The 19994-nt window shown below is 41.8% G+C and overlaps 2 protein-coding genes across 5 annotated transcripts in view; both read left to right on the top strand.

Moving 5' to 3' along the window:
• The first annotated feature begins 213 nt into the window (after positions 1-213).
• lats1 (large tumor suppressor kinase 1) lies at positions 214-8704 on the top strand. 4 transcript variants are annotated; one of them, XM_031322340.2, is made up of 9 exons: positions 214-430; positions 1372-1830; positions 2096-2100; positions 2527-2630; positions 3245-4689; positions 5305-5887; positions 6500-6682; positions 7709-7815; positions 7896-8704. In XM_031322340.2, the coding sequence occupies exons 2-9, from the start codon at positions 1480-1482 to the stop codon at positions 8406-8408; spliced, it is 3291 nt and encodes a 1096-aa protein (XP_031178200.2). In that variant the 5' UTR covers positions 214-430; positions 1372-1479; the 3' UTR covers positions 8409-8704. The 4 variants fall into 4 exon arrangements, 3 of the variants coding, with proteins under 3 accessions (XP_031178200.2, XP_035851676.1, XP_035851677.1); XM_035995783.1 differs by lacking the exon at positions 2096-2100 and having other exon boundaries at positions 2525-2630; XR_004895970.1 differs by lacking the exons at positions 6500-6682; positions 7709-7815; positions 7896-8704 and adding an exon at positions 4906-4976 and having other exon boundaries at positions 5305-5479.
• A 5088-nt stretch (positions 8705-13792) lies between these two features.
• rab10 (RAB10, member RAS oncogene family) overlaps positions 13793-19994 on the top strand; it is a 19938-nt gene continuing 13736 nt past the window's right edge. The window contains exon 1 of the mRNA XM_031322401.2: positions 13793-14500. Within this exon, the coding sequence (XP_031178261.1) occupies positions 14374-14500 (127 nt within the window). The 5' untranslated portion in view covers positions 13793-14373. The remainder of the gene's footprint in view (positions 14501-19994) is intronic.

Genomic DNA, 19994 nt, shown 5'->3' with positions numbered 1-19994 from the left:
TATTATTTATTTTTTATGATATGTATGTACATTTATTATGTTTTATATTAGATTTTTGTATCTGATATATCATCATTTGTATTTGTCAGTCTGCAGGGATGGGAAAGTTCCTAAACCTATCCTATCACCGTGGAAATAGGTCTGGCGATGCGAAACTACTCCAGAAGTTACTTTCTTTCTTTTATTGTGAAACCTACAATATCCGGAAGTGAGTTGCGTTTTTTCATCGTCAAACTTGTTGCTTGCTGTAACTCTGTTGTACTTGTCATTCAGACATCCCAGGAATTCAACACGACTAGGAACGAGCCAGCTCGGCACAACAAGGACATTTTAAGTTAAAATCACGTCCTTGTCGCCGTGAAAAGTCAAGGAGTACCGTTTGTGGTCAAAATAGGACAATTGTTGAGAAAAGCGGCAGCTACAGACACTGGTAAGTTGTCAGACACGACTGACTGTTGTGTCCCGAGCTAGCAGCTAGTTCGCAACCTGTTGTTGAATTAACGTTAGCAGCAAATGGATGCCTTCAACACACAGGCCGCGGAGGAACTCATGCGCCGTTTGATTCTATGCAAATTGAATAGTGAAAACACCTGTTAGCAGCTCATGGATATTTTTGTGTTGGATATTTAGGTGAATGTGAAGAACAACTTAAGCATTTAATTTTACAATACTGGACGCAAGAGAATTAACGTTAGCGTTAAAGTAGCGCTCTGTTAGCCTGAGCTGCTAACGACGCTAGCAAGTGGACGGGCTCTTGTTTTGTGAATGGTAATTAGCAATTGTATTTATAAAGTACCTTTAATTACCCGTAAGCTCAAAGAGCTTTATGTCAAAAGACAAAACATATAACTATAAGCATAAATAGCAAAAGTAACAAGGTATATGTGCAGTTTAGTGTCCCAAATTCCCAATACAATGTCCTTAATTATGAACCTGCTAAACCACCTGTGCTACCCTAACCTGTCTCAAATAAGACCCTCATCATTTGGGACACTCAGTTTTTGGAAAATAATTTATGACACTAAACTGCACGTAAGCCAAATAACAATACACTATAAGCATCAACACAACAAGACAATCTACAAAAAAAAAAACAAGTTGTGAAGAAGAATGAAGGAATAGTTTTTTCTAACTTTCAGGCTTTGAACAACGAATTTAGCTTAAAGTGAAATGGTAAACTTTTTTTCAGCTTTAGGTTCAGATGAACTCCCAAAATTGACAGTCTGCTTCATAACAATCTTCACATAGTCAATGTTTATCTGATAGTATTTGTTGCTACTATAGTACACACATCTCGTTTGCCTAACCTGTTCGGTAACATGACGTGCTCTGGATGACTGCTCATCTCACATTGTACATTCCTGTCAACAGCATGCAGATGTGAGGTCAGACATCAGAGATCTCTGCTACCCTTTGCTGCAACCCTGGACTGAGCAACATCCTCTTCATCCCCTTCATCGTCATCATACATGCTCTTACATGAAGAGAGGAGGGGAGAAACCCGAAGGATACAGACAGATGAGACCCAAAACGTTCCCCACCAGCAACTACAGCGGCAACAGCCAGCACATGCTGCAGGAAATACGGAACAGCCTGCGCAACTTGTCCAAACCCTCGGACCCACCTAAAGTGGACATTGGAGGAGCTGGAAAAATGCCTCCTGAGGACCTAAGGCAACAGGGGCGATGCAGCAACCCCAAAAACCCCTACCACAAGGCCTTACAGGAGATCCGCAAATCCCTGATGCCTTTTGCCAATGAGCCCAGTACTTCCGGTCCTGAGGTGAACAAACACATGTCGTTGGAATCCCCCTGTACTGGATTTGAGGAGGTGAGAAGAAGAGATGTTTTTGTGTTTTGTCAGACAGGTTTTTGTGAAGGATTGTGGAGAAATTTCATTCTAAATATAACTCTGTACTCTAGAATAATAACTCGGTGCACTTTGCTTACCGGAGAATTATTTGAAAAATGAAAAGTATGCAAAGTGGAAGGACGACCTACTAAAGTAGTTTCTCAGTTGACAGTTCCCACTTTTTAAAACTAGTGCATGCAATCCAGGTATAAAGGACAGTATGTCGTGCAGTATTTTCAGTTGTAACAAGTAACTGTAAAAATGTTGTAAAGTTTAAAAACATCCACACATTCTGATTACAGCTTCTCCAATATGAGCATTTGTTGCTTTTGTCTGTTACATTATTGTAAATTAAATATCTCTGGGTTCATTGGACTGTTGGTTGGACAACAGGGTTAGACTTGGCAAATTGTGATTTAGTTTTCACTGTTTTCATTTGATAGACAAAACAGTTAATTGAGTTAACAAGAAAATAAAAAGCAAATTAATCAATAATTAAAACAATTATTTGCACCGTAGTCCATTTTTATTACTTTTGAAGACTGTAAAGATGCTAGAACTGTTCTACAAAATAATACATTCTGCATAAAATGTATTTACAGTTCATTTGCATCTTGTAATCCGTTGATTGCACAAACTCTAAATGTTAATAGTACTTTTTGCCTTTAAACAGAGCAGGAGTATGGGGGCAGTTATAGACTTCACAGGTAAGGTAAGCTACCAGGACTCCATGAGGGAACAGATGGCCAACCCCAACACCACAGGTCTGAAAGCCCCAGGTACGTAACTGTCCACTGGGACTAAATGCTGGGTTTCCTCTTTTATTTTCCATCCAGGCTTGTTCATTCAACCTTGATATTGTTTGCAGGATTTGGGACATTTGCTTAAAGAAATGACAATACGTGCTGACAAACGGAGAATGAGTCACTGCGTCACGTAATGGAAGAAGTTGAAAACGAGGGTTTTGGTTTTCATTCATAATGACAGTAATGGTACATCCGAGGAAAGACATGCATTACAGTATGTTGGCAACCATATTTTTTTAGTTTATTTGTTAAAAAAAAATACTGATGCATTATGTCTGACAACAAGTCATGTTACACAGCTTTGGTCTTCAAAGTTTTAGCTATTATTTTGATGAGATGTAATAACATTGTACGTACCAAGTTAATACCTGAGTCCTGGAAACGTGGCTCTGGGGCAAGAGAGAGCACACCGCTCCTATGTGTGAATGCATATGTGAGAATTTTGCATATTTTATAGAAAGACCTACAGACATAGACCTGTTTATTTTAGTTTTAGTTTTGGATGGACGTTGGTGTAATTTATTTTAGCTATGAGGATGCAGTGCTACAAGTAATGATTGAATTCTTGCTATTTTTTGTGCCCATAGGAGCTCATATCCAGCAGGCTGTGCTGAGGAGGCCAAGCTGGAAAGGCTCTAAGGAGTCGTTGGCGCCTCGACACGGTCCTCTCATGGTGGATGGAATGATGTACCGCTCAGACAGCCCCGGACCACCTCCTGCCTTCCAGCAGGGTCACCTTGCTAACAGCCAGAGAGTCAATCCTCCACTGCCACCTCAGGTGCGCAGTGTCACACCTCCACCAAACCGTGGTGCCATGCCTCCTGCATCATCCCGGGACAGCAACCCACGCTACCCTGGCAACATGGATTACCTTGTGCCCCGCATCTCTCCGGTACCCCAGGGGGCCTGGCCTGATGGTTACCAATCATCAGCACCTCAGAATCAGCGTGGGATCAGCCCAGTCCCTGTGGGCCACCAGCCCATCATAATGCAGAGTTCTGGGGGGAATAAGTTCACCTTCCCCTCCAACTGGTCTCAGAATGGCTCTCCTCAGCCAGACTACATGGCTGGGGGTAGCAGACAGCCTCCTCCCCCATACCCGGTTAACCAGAGCAGCCGTCACAGTCCCACTGACCAGCAGATGCAGTCAGGAGGACCTTCATCCTCTCCCTCTTACGTCAATGGTGGAAACATCCCTCAGTCCATGATGGTTCCTAACCGGAACAGTCACAACCTTGACATGTATAACATAGGTCCTCCTCAGTCCTGGTCCCAGGCTCCTCTGAACCCCAACCATCCCCAGTCTTCCTCTGGCAATAGCAGCAACCAGGATCTGTCGCCGTCCTGGCAGCACAACATGCCGGTCCGCTCCAATTCCTTCAACAACCACCAGCTGAACAGCAGACCGTCCCACCCATCCAGCTCCCAGCCATCTGCCACCACGGTCACTGCCATTACCCAGGCTCCCATCCTGCAGCCAGTCAAAAGCATGCGTGTCCAGAAACCTGAGTTACACACCGCTGTCGCTCCTACACACCCTCCATGGATGCAGCAGCCTCCACCGCCTCCAGCTGCACCTGCTTACCCTGAACCCCCAGCCCCTGTACCTCAGATCCCTGTTGTAGCAGAAGTTCCCAGCTACCAGGGCCCCCCTCCGCCCTACCCTAAGCATCTCCTCCAGCAGCAGGCTACAGGCCCCCCTGCCTACGATCCAGGGGCCAATAAGCTCGGCACAGGCAGAGACCAGCCCGCTGAAGAGGAGAGCAGTGGAGGCGACAGCTCCCGAGACAAGACGTCGGAAAGCCCCGAAAGCACCGCAGCGACAGAGAAGGAGAAGAAGCAAATCACAACATCACCTGTTCCTGTCCGCCGCAACAAGAAAGACGAAGAGCCGAGAGGGGAGTCCGGAAGGGTCGCACTGTACTCACCCCAGGCCTTTAAGTTCTTCATGGAGCAACATGTGGAGAATATCCTAAAGAACCATCAGCAGAGGATTCGAAGGAGGAAGCAGTTGGAAAGTGAGATGCAAAGGGTGAGAATTTAATAACTTAGTCGCATCTTACATTTTCTTAATGAATTGTCTTTAGTTATAAAATCTATTTCATGTTTTGTTATCTTAAAGGAATACCTTTCACTCTTTCCAAACTATTTTTCCTACTATCATCACTGTATTATGGGTGTTTTTTATGCTGTTCTATTTTTCTTAGCAGTTCTTTCTCTTCTTTTCTCTCCTTGCTGTCACTGACAGCTGATCTAAAACAGTAAAGGTATCTCTGCTGTCCTGTGACACAGAATAGTCCACACACATCAGTTATTCAAGTAAGCTGTTGTTGAGAGACTGGTCTTGGTATTTTAAATGTGCTACATGCAGCATGTTGGCCCCAGTGGCTAAAGAAAATGCATGGTACTCCATATCACTCATCATGTCACAGCTTGTGTATTTTTTGTTTTGCACTAAAGTGATAATTAACATGTGGAAAATACAGTACATTTGCACTAAAAAAATATTTTAATTTGAATTTTGCACTGGTTTCCTTTTAGTGTTTCCAGCTATCTAACCATGACTACATGTGTGTTTTTATGCAACATTTGCAATTTTGAGATGGTGTGGGTCATTAAATCACTGTTGACTCTGTCCTGTGCTCAGGTGGGTTTGTCTTCAGAAGCTCAGGAGCAGATGCGTATGATGCTCTGCCAGAAAGAGTCCAACTACATCCGGCTAAAGCGAGCCAAGATGGATAAAGCCATGTTCAAACGAATCAAGACCCTCGGCATCGGAGCATTCGGTGAGGTGTGCTTGGCCAGAAAAGAGGACACAGGAGCGCTGTACGCCATGAAAACGCTTCGTAAGAAGGACGTGCTGCTGAGAAACCAGGTGGCCCACGTCAAGGCTGAGAGAGACATCCTGGCTGAGGCAGACAACGAGTGGGTGGTGCGTCTTTACTACTCTTTCCAAGACAGGGACAACCTGTACTTTGTCATGGAGTACATTCCTGGAGGGGACATGATGAGCCTTCTCATCCGGCTCGGCATCTTCAAAGAAGAGCTGGCCCAGTTCTACATCGCAGAGCTCACGTGTGCTGTGGAGAGTGTCCACAAGATGGGCTTCATCCACCGAGACATCAAGCCTGATAACATCCTTATAGACCGAGACGGACACATAAAACTCACTGACTTTGGCCTTTGCACTGGCTTCCGCTGGACACATGACTCCAAGTATTACCAGAGTGGTGGGTATCACTTTTTTAATATCTGAACAGTTCATACAAAATGTTAAATTCACCCACCAATCTACAAAAAAGGCCTGGATTAAAGTACTACCTGTAGTATAATGGCTCATGTGGTGAATTCAGCATTTCAACAACATTATTTTCATTAGGTTAAAAAATAAAATTACAACATGGCTGCTACTAACAATTATTTTCATTATAATGGTATAAAATGTCAGAAAAAGGTTAAAACATGTACATCACAATTTCCCAGAGCCCAAGTTGATGTCTTCGAATTACTTGTTTTGTCCTAAAGGTTCAAAAAATATTAAATTTCCCACCATAGAAGACTAACAACCAACAACTTGTTTGGGGAGATTTTGCTGGAAATAAAATGATATCAGCTATAATGCCATATTCAGCAGTATAATGATCTGGATTTCTCCTTATAACAGAAAAACTGTCCTGTGTTATCTAATTTGGAGCTCCGCCTCGACCATATCAAATTGTTTAAACCTGGTATTTTTAAATGTATACCTGCTAAATAACACCTGCTATTTTTATTCAATCTGTCAAAAAAACACACTGTTGATCAGTATAATGAGATAATTAAGCGTTGTTCTTTGTGTCCAGGTGACCATGTGAGGCAGGACAGCATGGACTTCAGTAAGGAATGGGAAGACCCGACCAACTGCCGCTGTACAGACCGTCTGAAGCCTCTGGAGAGGAGAAAGGCCCGGCAGCACCAGCGCTGTTTGGCACATTCATTGGTGGGGACGCCTAACTATATAGCACCAGAAGTGCTGCTGCGAACAGGTACAGTGGCTCACAGCTAGGGCTGCAACTACCAATTATTTTCTCGATTAATCTATTAGTTGTTTGGTCTATAAAATTAGCCTGACAAGCCAGACCCACATCAAGATGTTGGGTCTGGGAACTCACCATTGGCAGGGCTCGATCCGAGGGGCGGGATAAACGGTTGTCTTTCAAATTCTCTCTGCACGCAATAGGATAGCGCTACAACCAACCAGAGCAGCGCTAGTTGATAGATTAATCTTTTGCCGTTTGCGGTCGGCAAAACTCCGAACACATCTTCCTTTTTTAAGAATGACTTCAGTGCTTAACTCCTTAAGTCTTCCAGATTCCAAAGACCGCTGTTCGCCAGCAGCAGCAGCAGCCATCTTCTTTGTTTTCAAGTAGCAGGGAATTCACGCGGAACTGTTGCAGCTCTGCCGTCATTATGTTAAGCCCGCCCACCGACTCTATACACGATGTGATTGGCCCGACTAGAGTTTGTTTTTTCCAGCTCGCAAACCAACGGAGAGTTGCTAGACGACCCTGGCTGCAAACTACATTTGCTGCCGCTGGGGTGCGTCTAGATTTCTAGGCTACTATAAAATATCAGAAAATTGTGAAAAATGTCGTTTAGTGTTTCCCGAAGCCCAAGATGACGTCCTCAAATGTCCTGTTTTGTCCACAACGCAAAGATATTCAGTTTACTGTCACAGAGGCGTGAAGAAACTAGAAAATATTCACATTTAAGATGCTGGAATCAGAGAATTTCTTTAATTTCTTTTTATTGTTCAAATCGATTATGAAAAGTAGTTGGCGATTATTTGAATAGTTGACAACTAATAGATCAATCGATTAATCTTTGCAGCTCTAACCACAGTTAGAGGGTGTACTGTGGAATTTACTACTTTTTTTTTTTTTTTTTTTTTGTATAATTTTGTGTGACTAAAACGTGAAAGCACACTCCTTAACAAAATTGACTGGAAACTTTAAAACCCTGCTGAGAGATGTTATTGCAGTGTGGTTGATAAAAATATGTATCTCCTCCAGGATACACCCAGCTCTGTGATTGGTGGAGTGTTGGTGTCATCCTGTATGAAATGGTTGTTGGACAGCCTCCCTTCCTAGCGACCACACCCCTGGAGACACAAATGAAGGTATGTGAAGCACCTGCAGTGGAATGTAATGCACCCAGACTGTATTGTTTATTATTGCTGTCTCCACTGTTGAACACCAGGTGATAAACTGGAAGAGCATGCTGCACATTCCTCCGCCAGCCAAGCTCAGCCCCGAGGCGTCGGACCTCATAGTGAAATTGTGCCGCAGCCCCGAGGACCGCCTCGGCAAGAACGGTACCGATGAAATCAAAGCTCATCCTTTCTTCAAGACCATCGACTTCTCCAGCGACCTGCGGCAGCAGATGGCGCCGTACGTCCCCACCATCGCTCACTCCACAGACACCTCCAACTTTGACCCCGTGGACCCGGATAAAATGTGGAGCAGCGACAGCGGCGGCGAGGACGACCTCAACGACACCCTCAACGGCTGGTTCCGCAATGGCAAACATCCCGAACACGCCTTCTACGAGTTCACCTTCCGCCGCTTCTTCGACGACAACGGCCACCCGTACAGCTGCCCCAAACCCATCGAGTATGAGGGTTACAACGAGGACGAGGCGGACTCAGAGGGCCCGGTGCAGGAGGCAGCCGGGAGCTCAGCGGCTCAGGGCCGCGACTTGGTCTACGTGTAGCGTTTGAGGCCAGCTGAGCTCCGTGTACATAGCGATTACATTTATAGAGGCCGTTTGTGTGTGAGAGAAGGAGGAATGCAACGGTACATCATTTAAACCCTTGAACATAGGAAAGTATGTTTGTAGGAGAAGTCAGAATACTCTGCAGCACATTAACAGGCTTTGATATCGAGACTATAAGTGCACACTACAAATTAAAGGAATAGTTAGGCATTCTGGGTAACATGTTTATTTGCTTTCTTGCCAAGAGTTGGATCGATACCACTCTCATGTTTGTACGGTAAATATAAAGCTGCAGCGAGTCAGAGGCAGAGCTGGGCAAGTTGTTTCCCCCTGTTTCCAGTCTTTATGCTAAGCTAAGATAACCAGCTTCATATTTACCGTACAGACATGACAGTGGTATTGATCTCCCTATCTTACTCTCGGCAAATAAGCATGTTTTCCCAAAATGTTGCTTTTATGTGTGAAAGGTACACTGTACGATGTTTTGCTGCCTGAGTAACAGAAAGCAGAAATAAAATCAGGGTGCTCTTTTTTTGATGACATCGCAAACTCCCCCTAAAGCCTTAATTTATTTAAGAAAATTGTAACTGGTGATGCTAGTGTAGATGCTGTTTGAGTGTGGGAATGTTTGTTGTTGGAATTTACATTTATTGGTTAAAAAAAAGTGTCTTAATTTATATTTTAATGTCTGTTGCAATGGGGATTTAGTGTTGTGACTCATAGAAATTTGCAGGGATAAATTGCTCTAATTATTCATTGCTGTGCCTTTTTGATTTTTTTTTTTTATCTTTCACCAAATATAAAGAGGATTAATGATCAGACTGGCATTTTAAAAATGAGAGTAGCAGTAGCTGATTGAACTACAGTAGGTGTTTGTTTTATTTTTCTAATTTATACTTAAAATGTATTTATAAATTAAGTTGTATACAGTTGATGTAAATATTTTTCTCTTCCCTGTCAGCTGATTTTTGATTTTTTTTTTTTCCTTAGGGCAGGCCCTCGTCACTGTCTACTGCTGCTGCCTTCTGTTGATATAATGTGTGCTTTTGTCTCATTCACCCAAAATACATACAAACACTCTGATTAGATCTCATTATTTTTGCTTGTCTCTCAACCAAAGCACTAAATAGGTGGGTTTTGACTTTTTATTTGCAATAACCCACGTTTAGAAAAACAAAGATCACAAGACCATGAAATTAGTTTTTGTGGTATTATTACACTATCAACCAGAAATGCCTTGCTTTTAGGCACCTAACTACTTCATCCTACAGTACTCTACGTTGTGTTTGAGGATCTGAGAGGCTTAAAATCCAGCTCCTACAAAGTAATTGTCTTATTTCCTGTCTTTAAGAATCACCACAGCATACTGTCACGTGTTTCTGTACTGATTTGAAGAAAGAAAAGCTGGATTGATGGACCGACTGTGGAGAGAACTGCTCTCCATTACATATGCTGATTTTGTAACCCACTGTATGTTTTCTTTGTGTTTAGGAAGAGATCTCTGAATGTAGTTCTGGACTTAATGGTGACCACTGGCATTCTGCACTGGTTTTGTGTTTTCATTGTAAGAGAGAATTTTATTTTTGTGTACATTGTTGCTCCGAGAGGTTGGGTACAGGGAAGAGAGTGATGAATAAAGAATATAAAGAACAAAACATGTTTTACATGCACACGGACCTTGCTGTATTGTTATTAGTATAACAAACTACTGGGCTGGTGATTCAGATTAGGGCTGCAACTAACAAGTATTTTCATTATCAATTCATCTGCCGTGAAATTACAGAAGCCCAAGATGACATCTGTAAATGTCTTGTTTTGTCCAACCAACAGTCCAAAACCCAAAAATAATCACATTGGACAAAGAAAATGTCCACATATTCACAACTGAAAAGATGAAACTGGGGGATGTTTTGTATTTTTATTTAAAAATTGAGGATAAATGATAAATCGTTTATCAAAACAAGTTATGAAAACAAGATCAGTTTTCAGAATTAGTTTCATCCTGGATTTTGTCAGAAAGGTCAAAAGTTTAAATAACACTAAATATCAATTATATGAGCACTGTTTTGATATTTTGTGTGTATAAATTAATGTACACAAAATTCAAACAATTGTTTATACATTTCATCATAGAAGATTAAGCAGAATTGGCCTACTCTGTTCTCCCTTTTGCTGATACTTTGGTTCCACACAACTACTATTCATCACACTAATCACATCTGAATAAGATCACCAGAAATGTTGATATGTCAGCTTGTTTAGAAACTTTAAAATAAAATATTAATTGAAGGTATTACATTATCTTAGATGCAAGTACCCATGTTACAGGGAAAAAAGGACGTGCATACGGGTATTTATTAACGGAAGAAATTTCATTATGGACACATTAACCTTTGGTAATCAGTTACTAGTCAGCTTTGCAACTTCCTGGGTAGTGCAAACATACACGATAATACATAAAGTTTCCATACTGATAAAAGCTTGTGTTCAATGTGAAATAACTGGCACACAGTCTGTTCACAACTTGAATAATAAACAACTTGCCATTGGTGGTCATAATGAAGATAGTTATGTTGTTCCTATGACCTGTGGCCACCAGGGGGCGCCACACAAAGACAGGTTAAGTTCCCCAGACTGAGACAGTAGCACAGACAGTATATAAGAAGTAGGGAACTTTGATCAAGTTAAGGTTAACGTACACTAGCTAGGTTAACAGCAGTTATCTATAATCTGAATCATGCGATCACAATGTTGAAATAAGCCACAAAAGAACTTAAACTTTAAGTCATTTTTCAACACCATTGACTGATAGCATGGACGTATTAGCCGACTTTTCATAATCAACCGTGTGCATCACTTTTTAATGTCCCCTGGAAACTATTTCTGTTGTCCTGTGAGCTTCTTGCAGCGATGTTTTATAGTCGTCAATGTATGTTTTCGTGTACCACTGTATAAAAATAGCCTACTATTACAAGTTAAAGCCCCGCATAAAGAAAAAGTAGGCTATAAGTACAGAAGTATCAGCAACAAAATGTACTTAAGGAAGAAGAAGAAAAAGAACTTGATAAATTACATTTTTTTCACTCAATTGTTAGTTAACATTACACACAGGCCCGAAATACACACACACACGCACAGGACCTATAATCTACATGCACAAATGAAGAGATATCAGAGTGAGGGGGCTGTGCTGCCCATGGATAGGCGCCCCGAGCAGTTGGGGGTTTGCCTTGCTCAAGGGCACCTTGGCAGTGCCCAGGATTTGAACTGGCACCTATCCAGCGATCACTCCACGCTCCATACTTGGACTGTAGCTGGAGAGGTGCCAGGCAAGCACAAAAGTAGCTAAATTAAGAGTACTCACAATGCAGAGTGACGGTCTGTTATAGGCTTATGTTGGATCATTATTATTGGTAGCCTATTAACATGTTAGTGGTAGGCTACTTTGATATTGGTGTTGGTCATGGTGAGGATAATTTTAACTTAGGCTACTTCATATAGACTTTTGGTAGTTTAATATGTAACAATGGATTGTATTTGTTTTTATATTGTCTGTGAGTTTGGTATACTATACCACCTGTGCAAAATGAATTTTCCTTTGGCGACAATAAAGACTATCTATTTTTGAAACTGACCATAAGATTTGTAGCTTGAACGAGGGAATGCTAAGCATTTTTTGCTTGAAAAATGATTTAAACAATCGATCGACATGTCGATTGATCGAGACTTGTTTTAGCTCTATTAAAGAATAAAAATTGATTTTGATTGTTAAGTAAAGCAACTTCTTTTTTCTTTTTTTTTTCAAGCTAAACAATAAAACGGTTGGGACATACTGCTGGTCGAGTGATCAACATGCATGCACTGAACTGAACTGTTGCTCAGTTACCCAGCTACTGTATGTGTTATCCCCTCTCTCTCTCTCTCTCCCTCATTTTCTGTCACCTTTCAACCGTCCACCATTGATTAAAGCAAAAATGTCCAAATAAATACCATAAGGTCATCTGGTTTAGTCAAACAGATTCATGTTAAGCCATGTTAACCATATCACAGCCAGAACAGTGTAGATATCTGAGTGGTAACATTACTTTCTGGCTGTTTGGGGGAGTGTGAGATGAGCCCTGGGGCCCCATGCAGCAAAATACAGGCATGCATCCTGATTAGGGAGGATATTTGTGTTAAGACATGATTTATTGGCATAACAAAGATTTATTAACTGTTGGAGAGACAGAGAGCAGCACACTTAAAATGTGGGCTAAAATAACAATTAAGCTGTTCTTCATTAATAACACCTTAAAGTAGGCCTATAAAGAAAATCTGTGAGCTCACATGAACACTTCTGCTCTGTATCACATTTTTTTAACCTCTGTAACATCTGTTTTAGGCTTTAGGTTTCTTTAAATCATTCATTCTCTATATCTTTCTTCCTTACTGTGTGGCAAGTCCGTACTCGGCAGTAGAGAGAAGGGCATACTCAACATTCCTAAGGAGTGTCTGAGAGTCAAACTACTCTGACAGGCGGAAGAAGGAAAAAGTCTCTCACACACACACACACACACACACACACACACACACACACACACACACACACACACACACACACACACACACAGTCTGCCCACATTAATGTTGTGTACATGCAGATACTCTCGGTGTTTAGACGTGTGTATTAAAAGACTTTAGAGGATAAATGTCCTCACAGTTCACAAGGGCAGAGTATGTGGGAAACGCCCGGAACTAGCACAGAAAATACTTATATGACATCACTTTGCCTGACTCACAGCTTAGGATAGTCACCGCATAAAATGCCAGCTTGCCATGAAAACTGAAACACACCCCGGCTAAGAAAGATCCGCAAGAAACCGGCCGCCATATTGGCTCATTAGATACGTTTCATTCAGGGAAGTAATTGGAGCTTTGAGCCTAAATGTCCGAGTACTTACGCAGTAAACATTTGCCCTTTCTGTCAATCTAAGATACGCCCTTTTACCTTTCGATGTGTGCAAGAATAGCCAATCACATTAACGTGCTTAATAAAATGACAGCTGCGTCGACCAATTGGAGGTGTGGATTTTGACAGAAGGGGCGGGAGAAATGCGTGTCTGCTTTCTGCATTGAAATCAGATCTTTAAGTTAAGTAACAGTAGCAATACCACAGTGTAGAAACTCTGTTAGTTAAAGTAAATTTAAAATGTTACTTAAGTAAAAGCACAAAAGTATGAGCATCAAAATATAAGATACTTAAAGTACCAAGTTTACTTTTTGATATTTGCAAGGATAGCCAATCACATTAGAGTGCTTAATAAAATGACAGCGTCGTCGACCAATCGGAGGTGTGTATTTTGACAGAAGGGGCGGGAAAAAGGCGTGTCTGTGGGCCTAGGGTGTCGCCGTGGTGGCTCCCATTCGAAGGCGACGGCGGTCGTCTATATTTCGGTTGTAATCTCTCCAGAAGAAAAGTGAAATAACTCCGAACAGACAGCAAATTGAACAGACTTTAATGTTGAGATTTCTTTCCAATTCTTCTCGGTCGAGCTTGTGACAGGGCTCTGGAATGACGGGGTGTGCTGAGAATTTGAATTAGCTCGCCGTTAGTTTGAAGAAAGAGTGAGTGTCGGGGTAGAGAGAGAGAGAGAGAGGAGCCATTTTGTCCCGACTGTGTGGGAGAAAAGAAAGAGTGGAAAAGAGGAATCACACGGGAGGAGATCCTATTTTGCTTTGTGTTCTCATGCTGTAAGGGGGAAAACATTCGGGCTTGGGAAATATAACTTCTCGGGCACGTTATTTAGGTGGTATTTAGCCAAACTAGCTTGCCAAGCTAATCAACAAATCCCAGATTGTTAACAGTTCACAGTCAAGAGAAGCGGGGAAGGTTGGCTAAGAAGCTGGCTTAAGACTTCACATAGGCGTGCTAGGCTATCCGGTTTTTTTGTATCTTGTCTGGGTTAACACAAGCTGTTTTTCAATGGCGAAGAAGACGTACGACTTGCTGTTCAAGCTGCTTCTGATCGGAGACTCGGGCGTGGGGAAGACCTGTGTGCTGTTCCGCTTCTCTGACGACGCCTTCAACACAACCTTCATCTCCACCATAGGTAAGAAGACCCAGGTGGCCACAGATACTGGATGGCCTGTTGTTACAGGTGTTTCAGATTTTTGTTGCACCGCCATCCGAGGTAGTTTGACAGCTGGGAGACTCGCCGGGACTTTCTCCTGCAGCTGGAAATGGTAGGCAGGACATATTTGGTTAGCCCGTGTGCTATCAGCATGCATTGACGTTAGCTTCTCTCCCCCTCGTTTCCTGTCACCTTTCAACCATCCACCATTTATTAAAGGCAGAAATGTCCAAATAAAAACCATACGGTCATCTGGTTTACCGTTAGTTGTCAAACAGGTCCATGTGACAGTCTTCCTCCTTAAATGTGCATATCACAACCACAACAGTGTAGAGATTTGAGTGGTAATTGTAGTTTCTGGCTGTTTTTGGGAGTGTGAGATAAACTCTGGGGCCCCATGCAGCAAAATACAGAAATGAATCCTGATTAGGGAAGACTTTTGCGTTAAGACATGATCTAGTGGCATAGCAAATAATTCTTAACTGTTGGAGAGACAGAGAGCAGGGGTACAATTAAAAGATGGGCTAAAATAACAATTAAGCTGTTTTTCTTTAAGCTAATGACACCCTAAAGTACTGCCTAAAGGCAGGGCATATTTGGTTAGCCAGTATGCTATCAGCATGTACCGACGTTAGCTTCTCTCCGGGCCTGCACAGGTTAGCTGGAAAGCTACTTGTGTAGCTTTATGAGGTCTTAGCTACCCCAGCCACCCGTGTTTCAAAAGACTTTGATAACAAAACATGATTCTTATTTCGGTTTAGCCTGTCAGCAATGGTGTAGGTGCCAGAGGAATTGCTGTCATGGCACTTGACCCAGTGACTAGTGAGCTAACGAGGCTAGCACTGGGTAGCAGTACAGGGCCGTGTTGCTGTTACAAAAGCACAAAAGAACTGTCTCACCATATAATTGACACGTGTTTACATCTCAATAGCAATGCATATAAGTATATGGATGTGTCCCTGTCATGTCATTTAGCTTAAGAGGTAAGAACTATCTGGATCCTTGTTCATAATGCTAGATGATACAAAAGTCAAACCCCTCAAAAGCAGTGACAAGGTTTGTGGCAGCAAGTAAACCAAAGTAGCATTAAGTACCATAATATAGAAATACTCTATTACTAAGTCCTGTCTTCAAAAGTAAGTAAAAGTACACAAGCATTATCAGTGAAATTTACTTTTAAGTGTCAAAAGGAAAAGTACTTATTATTCAAGATGGCTTGGTTTCAGATTGTTGTAAAGTTATATATTTTGTTGTTGGTCTAGCATTACTGCTTAATTACTGTGTAAGCAACACTTTAAGACAATCATATGATTTGTACTTACAATCTGAATTTGTAATGTAACTAGTGACTAGCTGTCAAATAATTGTAGTGGAGTAAAACTACAATATTTCCCTCTGAAATGTAGTGGAGTAGAAGTATGAAGTAGCAGAAACTACTGAAAAAATACTGAAGTACCTATAACTTACTTTCCATGACTGCTCCAAAGAGAACCATAAACAATTCATCATGGTGGCATCATCAGCTTTTTTTCTCTCTCTGTCCTCTACGCATGTGCCTTACATCATGCTCACATGAGTCAACTGTCAAGCTATGTCAAATCACTGCACGGCCCAAGCGAAGGCTCCATTTATTCCTGTTGCTTAAGACCAGTGCTGAGTAATAATGTAACTTAAGACGTGTTTTGATTGACCAGATGAAGCTGACTGTTACGATGCACTGCCGTCATGTCCTCGATCTCTTGATTTAGCTTTAATTTCAAACCCAGCTTTTCCGCAATACAACTTTTTGTATTTGTGTTTACAACTTGACTGTATGCCTAAGAACACACAAGCATAATGGGAGACAGTGTTCCCAGTGGCATCCAGGCCAGATTAGATTTGTTGAGGTGCAGCAATCCACAATCATTCTGCTGCAAAGCTTGCTGTCACACTTATGTGTTTGTTTATGGTTTGGTTTTCCTGCCTTTGCTTTATCCTGCAGTTGGCCTATAGTGTTGTATAACGGTCTCAAAATGTAGTCAGAGTGGAAGCCACCATGCCAGAGCTCTGGCAGTTTAGCCAGTTTAAGAGAAGGCTGCGTGATGATGGCCAGATGCAGACATACAGGTTCTTCAGCAAACACCAATAGGGACTTTTGCTCCTTGCAGTGGTGTTTTCCCTGCCAAGTTTGGTAGTAAGTCAAGTATATCAATGCCTGTAACTAAGTGTTTGCAGCAACTGCAGGTTTTTTTTCCTTACATTTTAGGAAAAACTCAACATAATCAACATACTCTGTCTACCCTTAAAGCTACATTGTGTAAGAATTACTCCCATGTAGAGTTGAGATCATGTATCGCAATCAACTCTCTCTCTCGCCACGCAGTATTGCAGCTACGGTAGCCTTCACGCTTCAAAAAGCGAAGGTGTACAAAAGACCGTCTATTAGCCGTCGTTGTTGGAGTTCATGGATTCATGTCGGAGAGTGGCGCGGACGCGCGCTTCACACCACTAGCGGGCACGCGCGCCACCTGACGGAAAGGAGAGAGAAAGAAAAGTGACTGCAGCGTCCAAAGCAGCTCCAATGTTCACCCTTTTGTTCTGATGACGCCGGTCTCTTGCTCTTTTCAATATCCTTTTTCTTTTTCTGGGTGAAAAAGAAGACTCCTGTTCCTGAAATTTGGATTTTGAATACTTGTGGTCCTCCATGTTTCCTTCTTCAAACTTGCCGGGGCCGGGAAGCGACCATAGACAGTGGAAGCGACAATACCCGTTAGCAGCAGCTGTCAGTCGAAAACGCGAAAGGCGGAGCAGTATAGCCTGTATGTTCCTTACCGGCTAACATATTTCAAGATGGCGCATCATTCTGGAGCGTCTACCCCAGTTCATGCAAGCGCAAATGTAAAATTCCAAGCCAATAGGAATACTTGGAATTGATGGTGGTGGTCAATATTCATGAAAAAGGACAAGTTTGTGAACGGGCAACACAGATTTTGATAATGAACAACTACAAACGTTACACACTTGGGCTTTAAGCAAAACTTTAAAATGATCTCCAAAAGAACCTGTTTCACATCAAGGATAACATGATTGACCCTGCTGAAGCGATTGTGTGGGTATCCATATTATAAACATGCTCTGTTTCTTGTCTAATTTATCAGACAACCTGGGTAAACATAGGGCAAACTTTTTGGTTAGTGGACAAGTTATTTAAAGTATCAAGATGACCAGAAACGGGGATAATCATAGTGCTTGAACTTGAACTGTCCACAAGAGTCATTGCAGTTACTTAGTCTATGAAGTGCTCAATTGAGGTGTTCCCACCTCAGTTTGTCTTAAAATATGGCAAAACCTCAGAGATACTGGCACGATGCCGATATTAGGAATCACAAACCCAACATAATTTTACTCATGTCAGGAATGTCCACTAGACAGTTTTCACAGGTTCCCCTCGAGAGCTGTCCCCTTAAAACTACAACAGTCATGAGCTTGTCTCAGCTTTTTTTTTTTTGGTCCTACATCTGTATTCAAAACAAAGCAGCATGCAACGTGATCAAAAGTTAAGGATATGGGGAAAATAATATCTTCGCATACATCATATAATCTAGACTTGTATTGGCCAGGGAGCTCTGATTTTTAACAATATACAGTAAATAGAGGAATACCAACACAAGCCTTCTGGTGTGCAATGATGTACTTTTACTTGTGTTGCTATATAATTAGTAGGTTCATCTTTTTGCCCGGTATTTTTGTTGGCTGAATAGTTGCTAATGTTTTGGCAGACACTACAAAGTTCAGTGGATGCAACAAACTACTTACGTAAATGCATCATAGCACTGTAATGCAGAAAGTACAAAATGTACAGTCCAAAGTTTGCAAACACTCTACCTCTTCACTTAAAAGGCTCCACACATAAATCAGGTACAGCCCTTAATGTCAAAACTGGAAAGTCTTAACAAACGGAAACCGAACTTTGTGAAGGACCAGCAGAACCAGGACATGTGAAACAGGAGTGTGGTGTTCTTCTGACACAGTACTCATACCTTTGGAGACACAGATGCACAGCTGCTTCTCAAAATACCCCCACTGGAAACCCCCCTCACTCATCCTCATTTCCCATCTCTCTATCTCTCTCTGCCCTTCCTCCTCGTATGTTTAATTTGATGCATATTAAGAGTGCTGAATTAACATGTTGCGATCTAAAATCTCTTTCCACAACACATCATGAGTTTTGCATGGAAACTGGCGATGGCTACAGTGTAATTCATACTTGGGGAAGGAATGGTTCCTCTGGGGATTAAAAAAAGAGAGCCAACCATAAGCCATGTACTCTCTGTTCAAGACTTCCAATTCTGTTGAATTGTGCTTGTTTTTTCCAGCGATTGGGGAAATGTGCGATTGCACAGTGCACATATTTTCTTGACAACTTTCCAGTGCACCTCATCAGGGAAAGGAACCGTTTTACTCCTCGCTAGGTAGACTTCACTATTACGTCAATCCCTGCTGAGCTTGATTTTTGAGAACAAAACTTTTAGCAATAGTTATCAAGAAATCTCACCCTCTTTTATCCTTTGCGTTATGCCCAGTATTGTGACCAGTATTGCTCCTGATGGATGTTTTTAAGGTAGTAAGTTGTGTCTTATCTGCAGAAATCTTTCTCATCTCTTTGTCTCTCTTTGTTTCTATCCAACTCTATCCCTCTGTCCCTCCCTCCCTCCCTCCCTCCCTCTCTCCGGGGAGTGCATAATATTCAGTGAGTCACACATTGGCAGCCAGTTCCTTCATTATTCTATGGCCCTGCTCCACCTAGAGCACAGCTGTTTCTTGGGACTTTTTAACCAACCACAATTTCTGACCAGAGCTGACAGCTCCCTATTTAACTGAAAAAAAAAAACTATTGTCCAAAAAGTGTCAGTCAAAGATGATACTCTTACTAAACCTTAGTAAATATTGTGAAAACAATAACACATTAATATCGTTTGTCTACATTTCACTTTTGCGCTTTGGGAGTTAGTTAGCTGCAGCTAGAAGCTGGTAGTGACTATCTGCGTTTTCCAGTGTTGGAAATAATGGTTGTTTTCATTATCGAGTAATGGATCAGTTTTTTTGCCAACAATTGTTCTGATAATTGAGCGATTTACTCACTTTCAAGCAAAAGATGCCAAACATTCCCTGGTTTCAGCTTGTTGAATGAGAGAGGGTTTGCTGCTTTTCTTGATGGAAAACTTAGCGGAGCGTCCTTGTATCAAACGTAATTAAATTCAGTCCGAAGCCCAACCAAAATGGAAACTGAAACGAGTCAAAATAAATAAGTCCGTTTCCACATTCGAAAAACACGCACGAATAGGAAAAACTGGTCAACTCTCCCACCACAGCTTGTCTTCTCGTTGCAACATCTGCCCAAATGCTCGGACCAAAAATAAAAGTCCCTTCAAATATGCACAATATCATGTTTCTAACCAGCTGCGTTTAAGCACAGGTTTTACAGTAACAAGGT

Source organism: Sander lucioperca, chromosome 19, assembly GCF_008315115.2.
Source record: "Sander lucioperca isolate FBNREF2018 chromosome 19, SLUC_FBN_1.2, whole genome shotgun sequence".
NCBI lineage: Eukaryota > Metazoa > Chordata > Actinopteri > Perciformes > Percidae > Sander > Sander lucioperca.
This window is presented reverse-complemented; position numbering and strand designations above follow the sequence as displayed.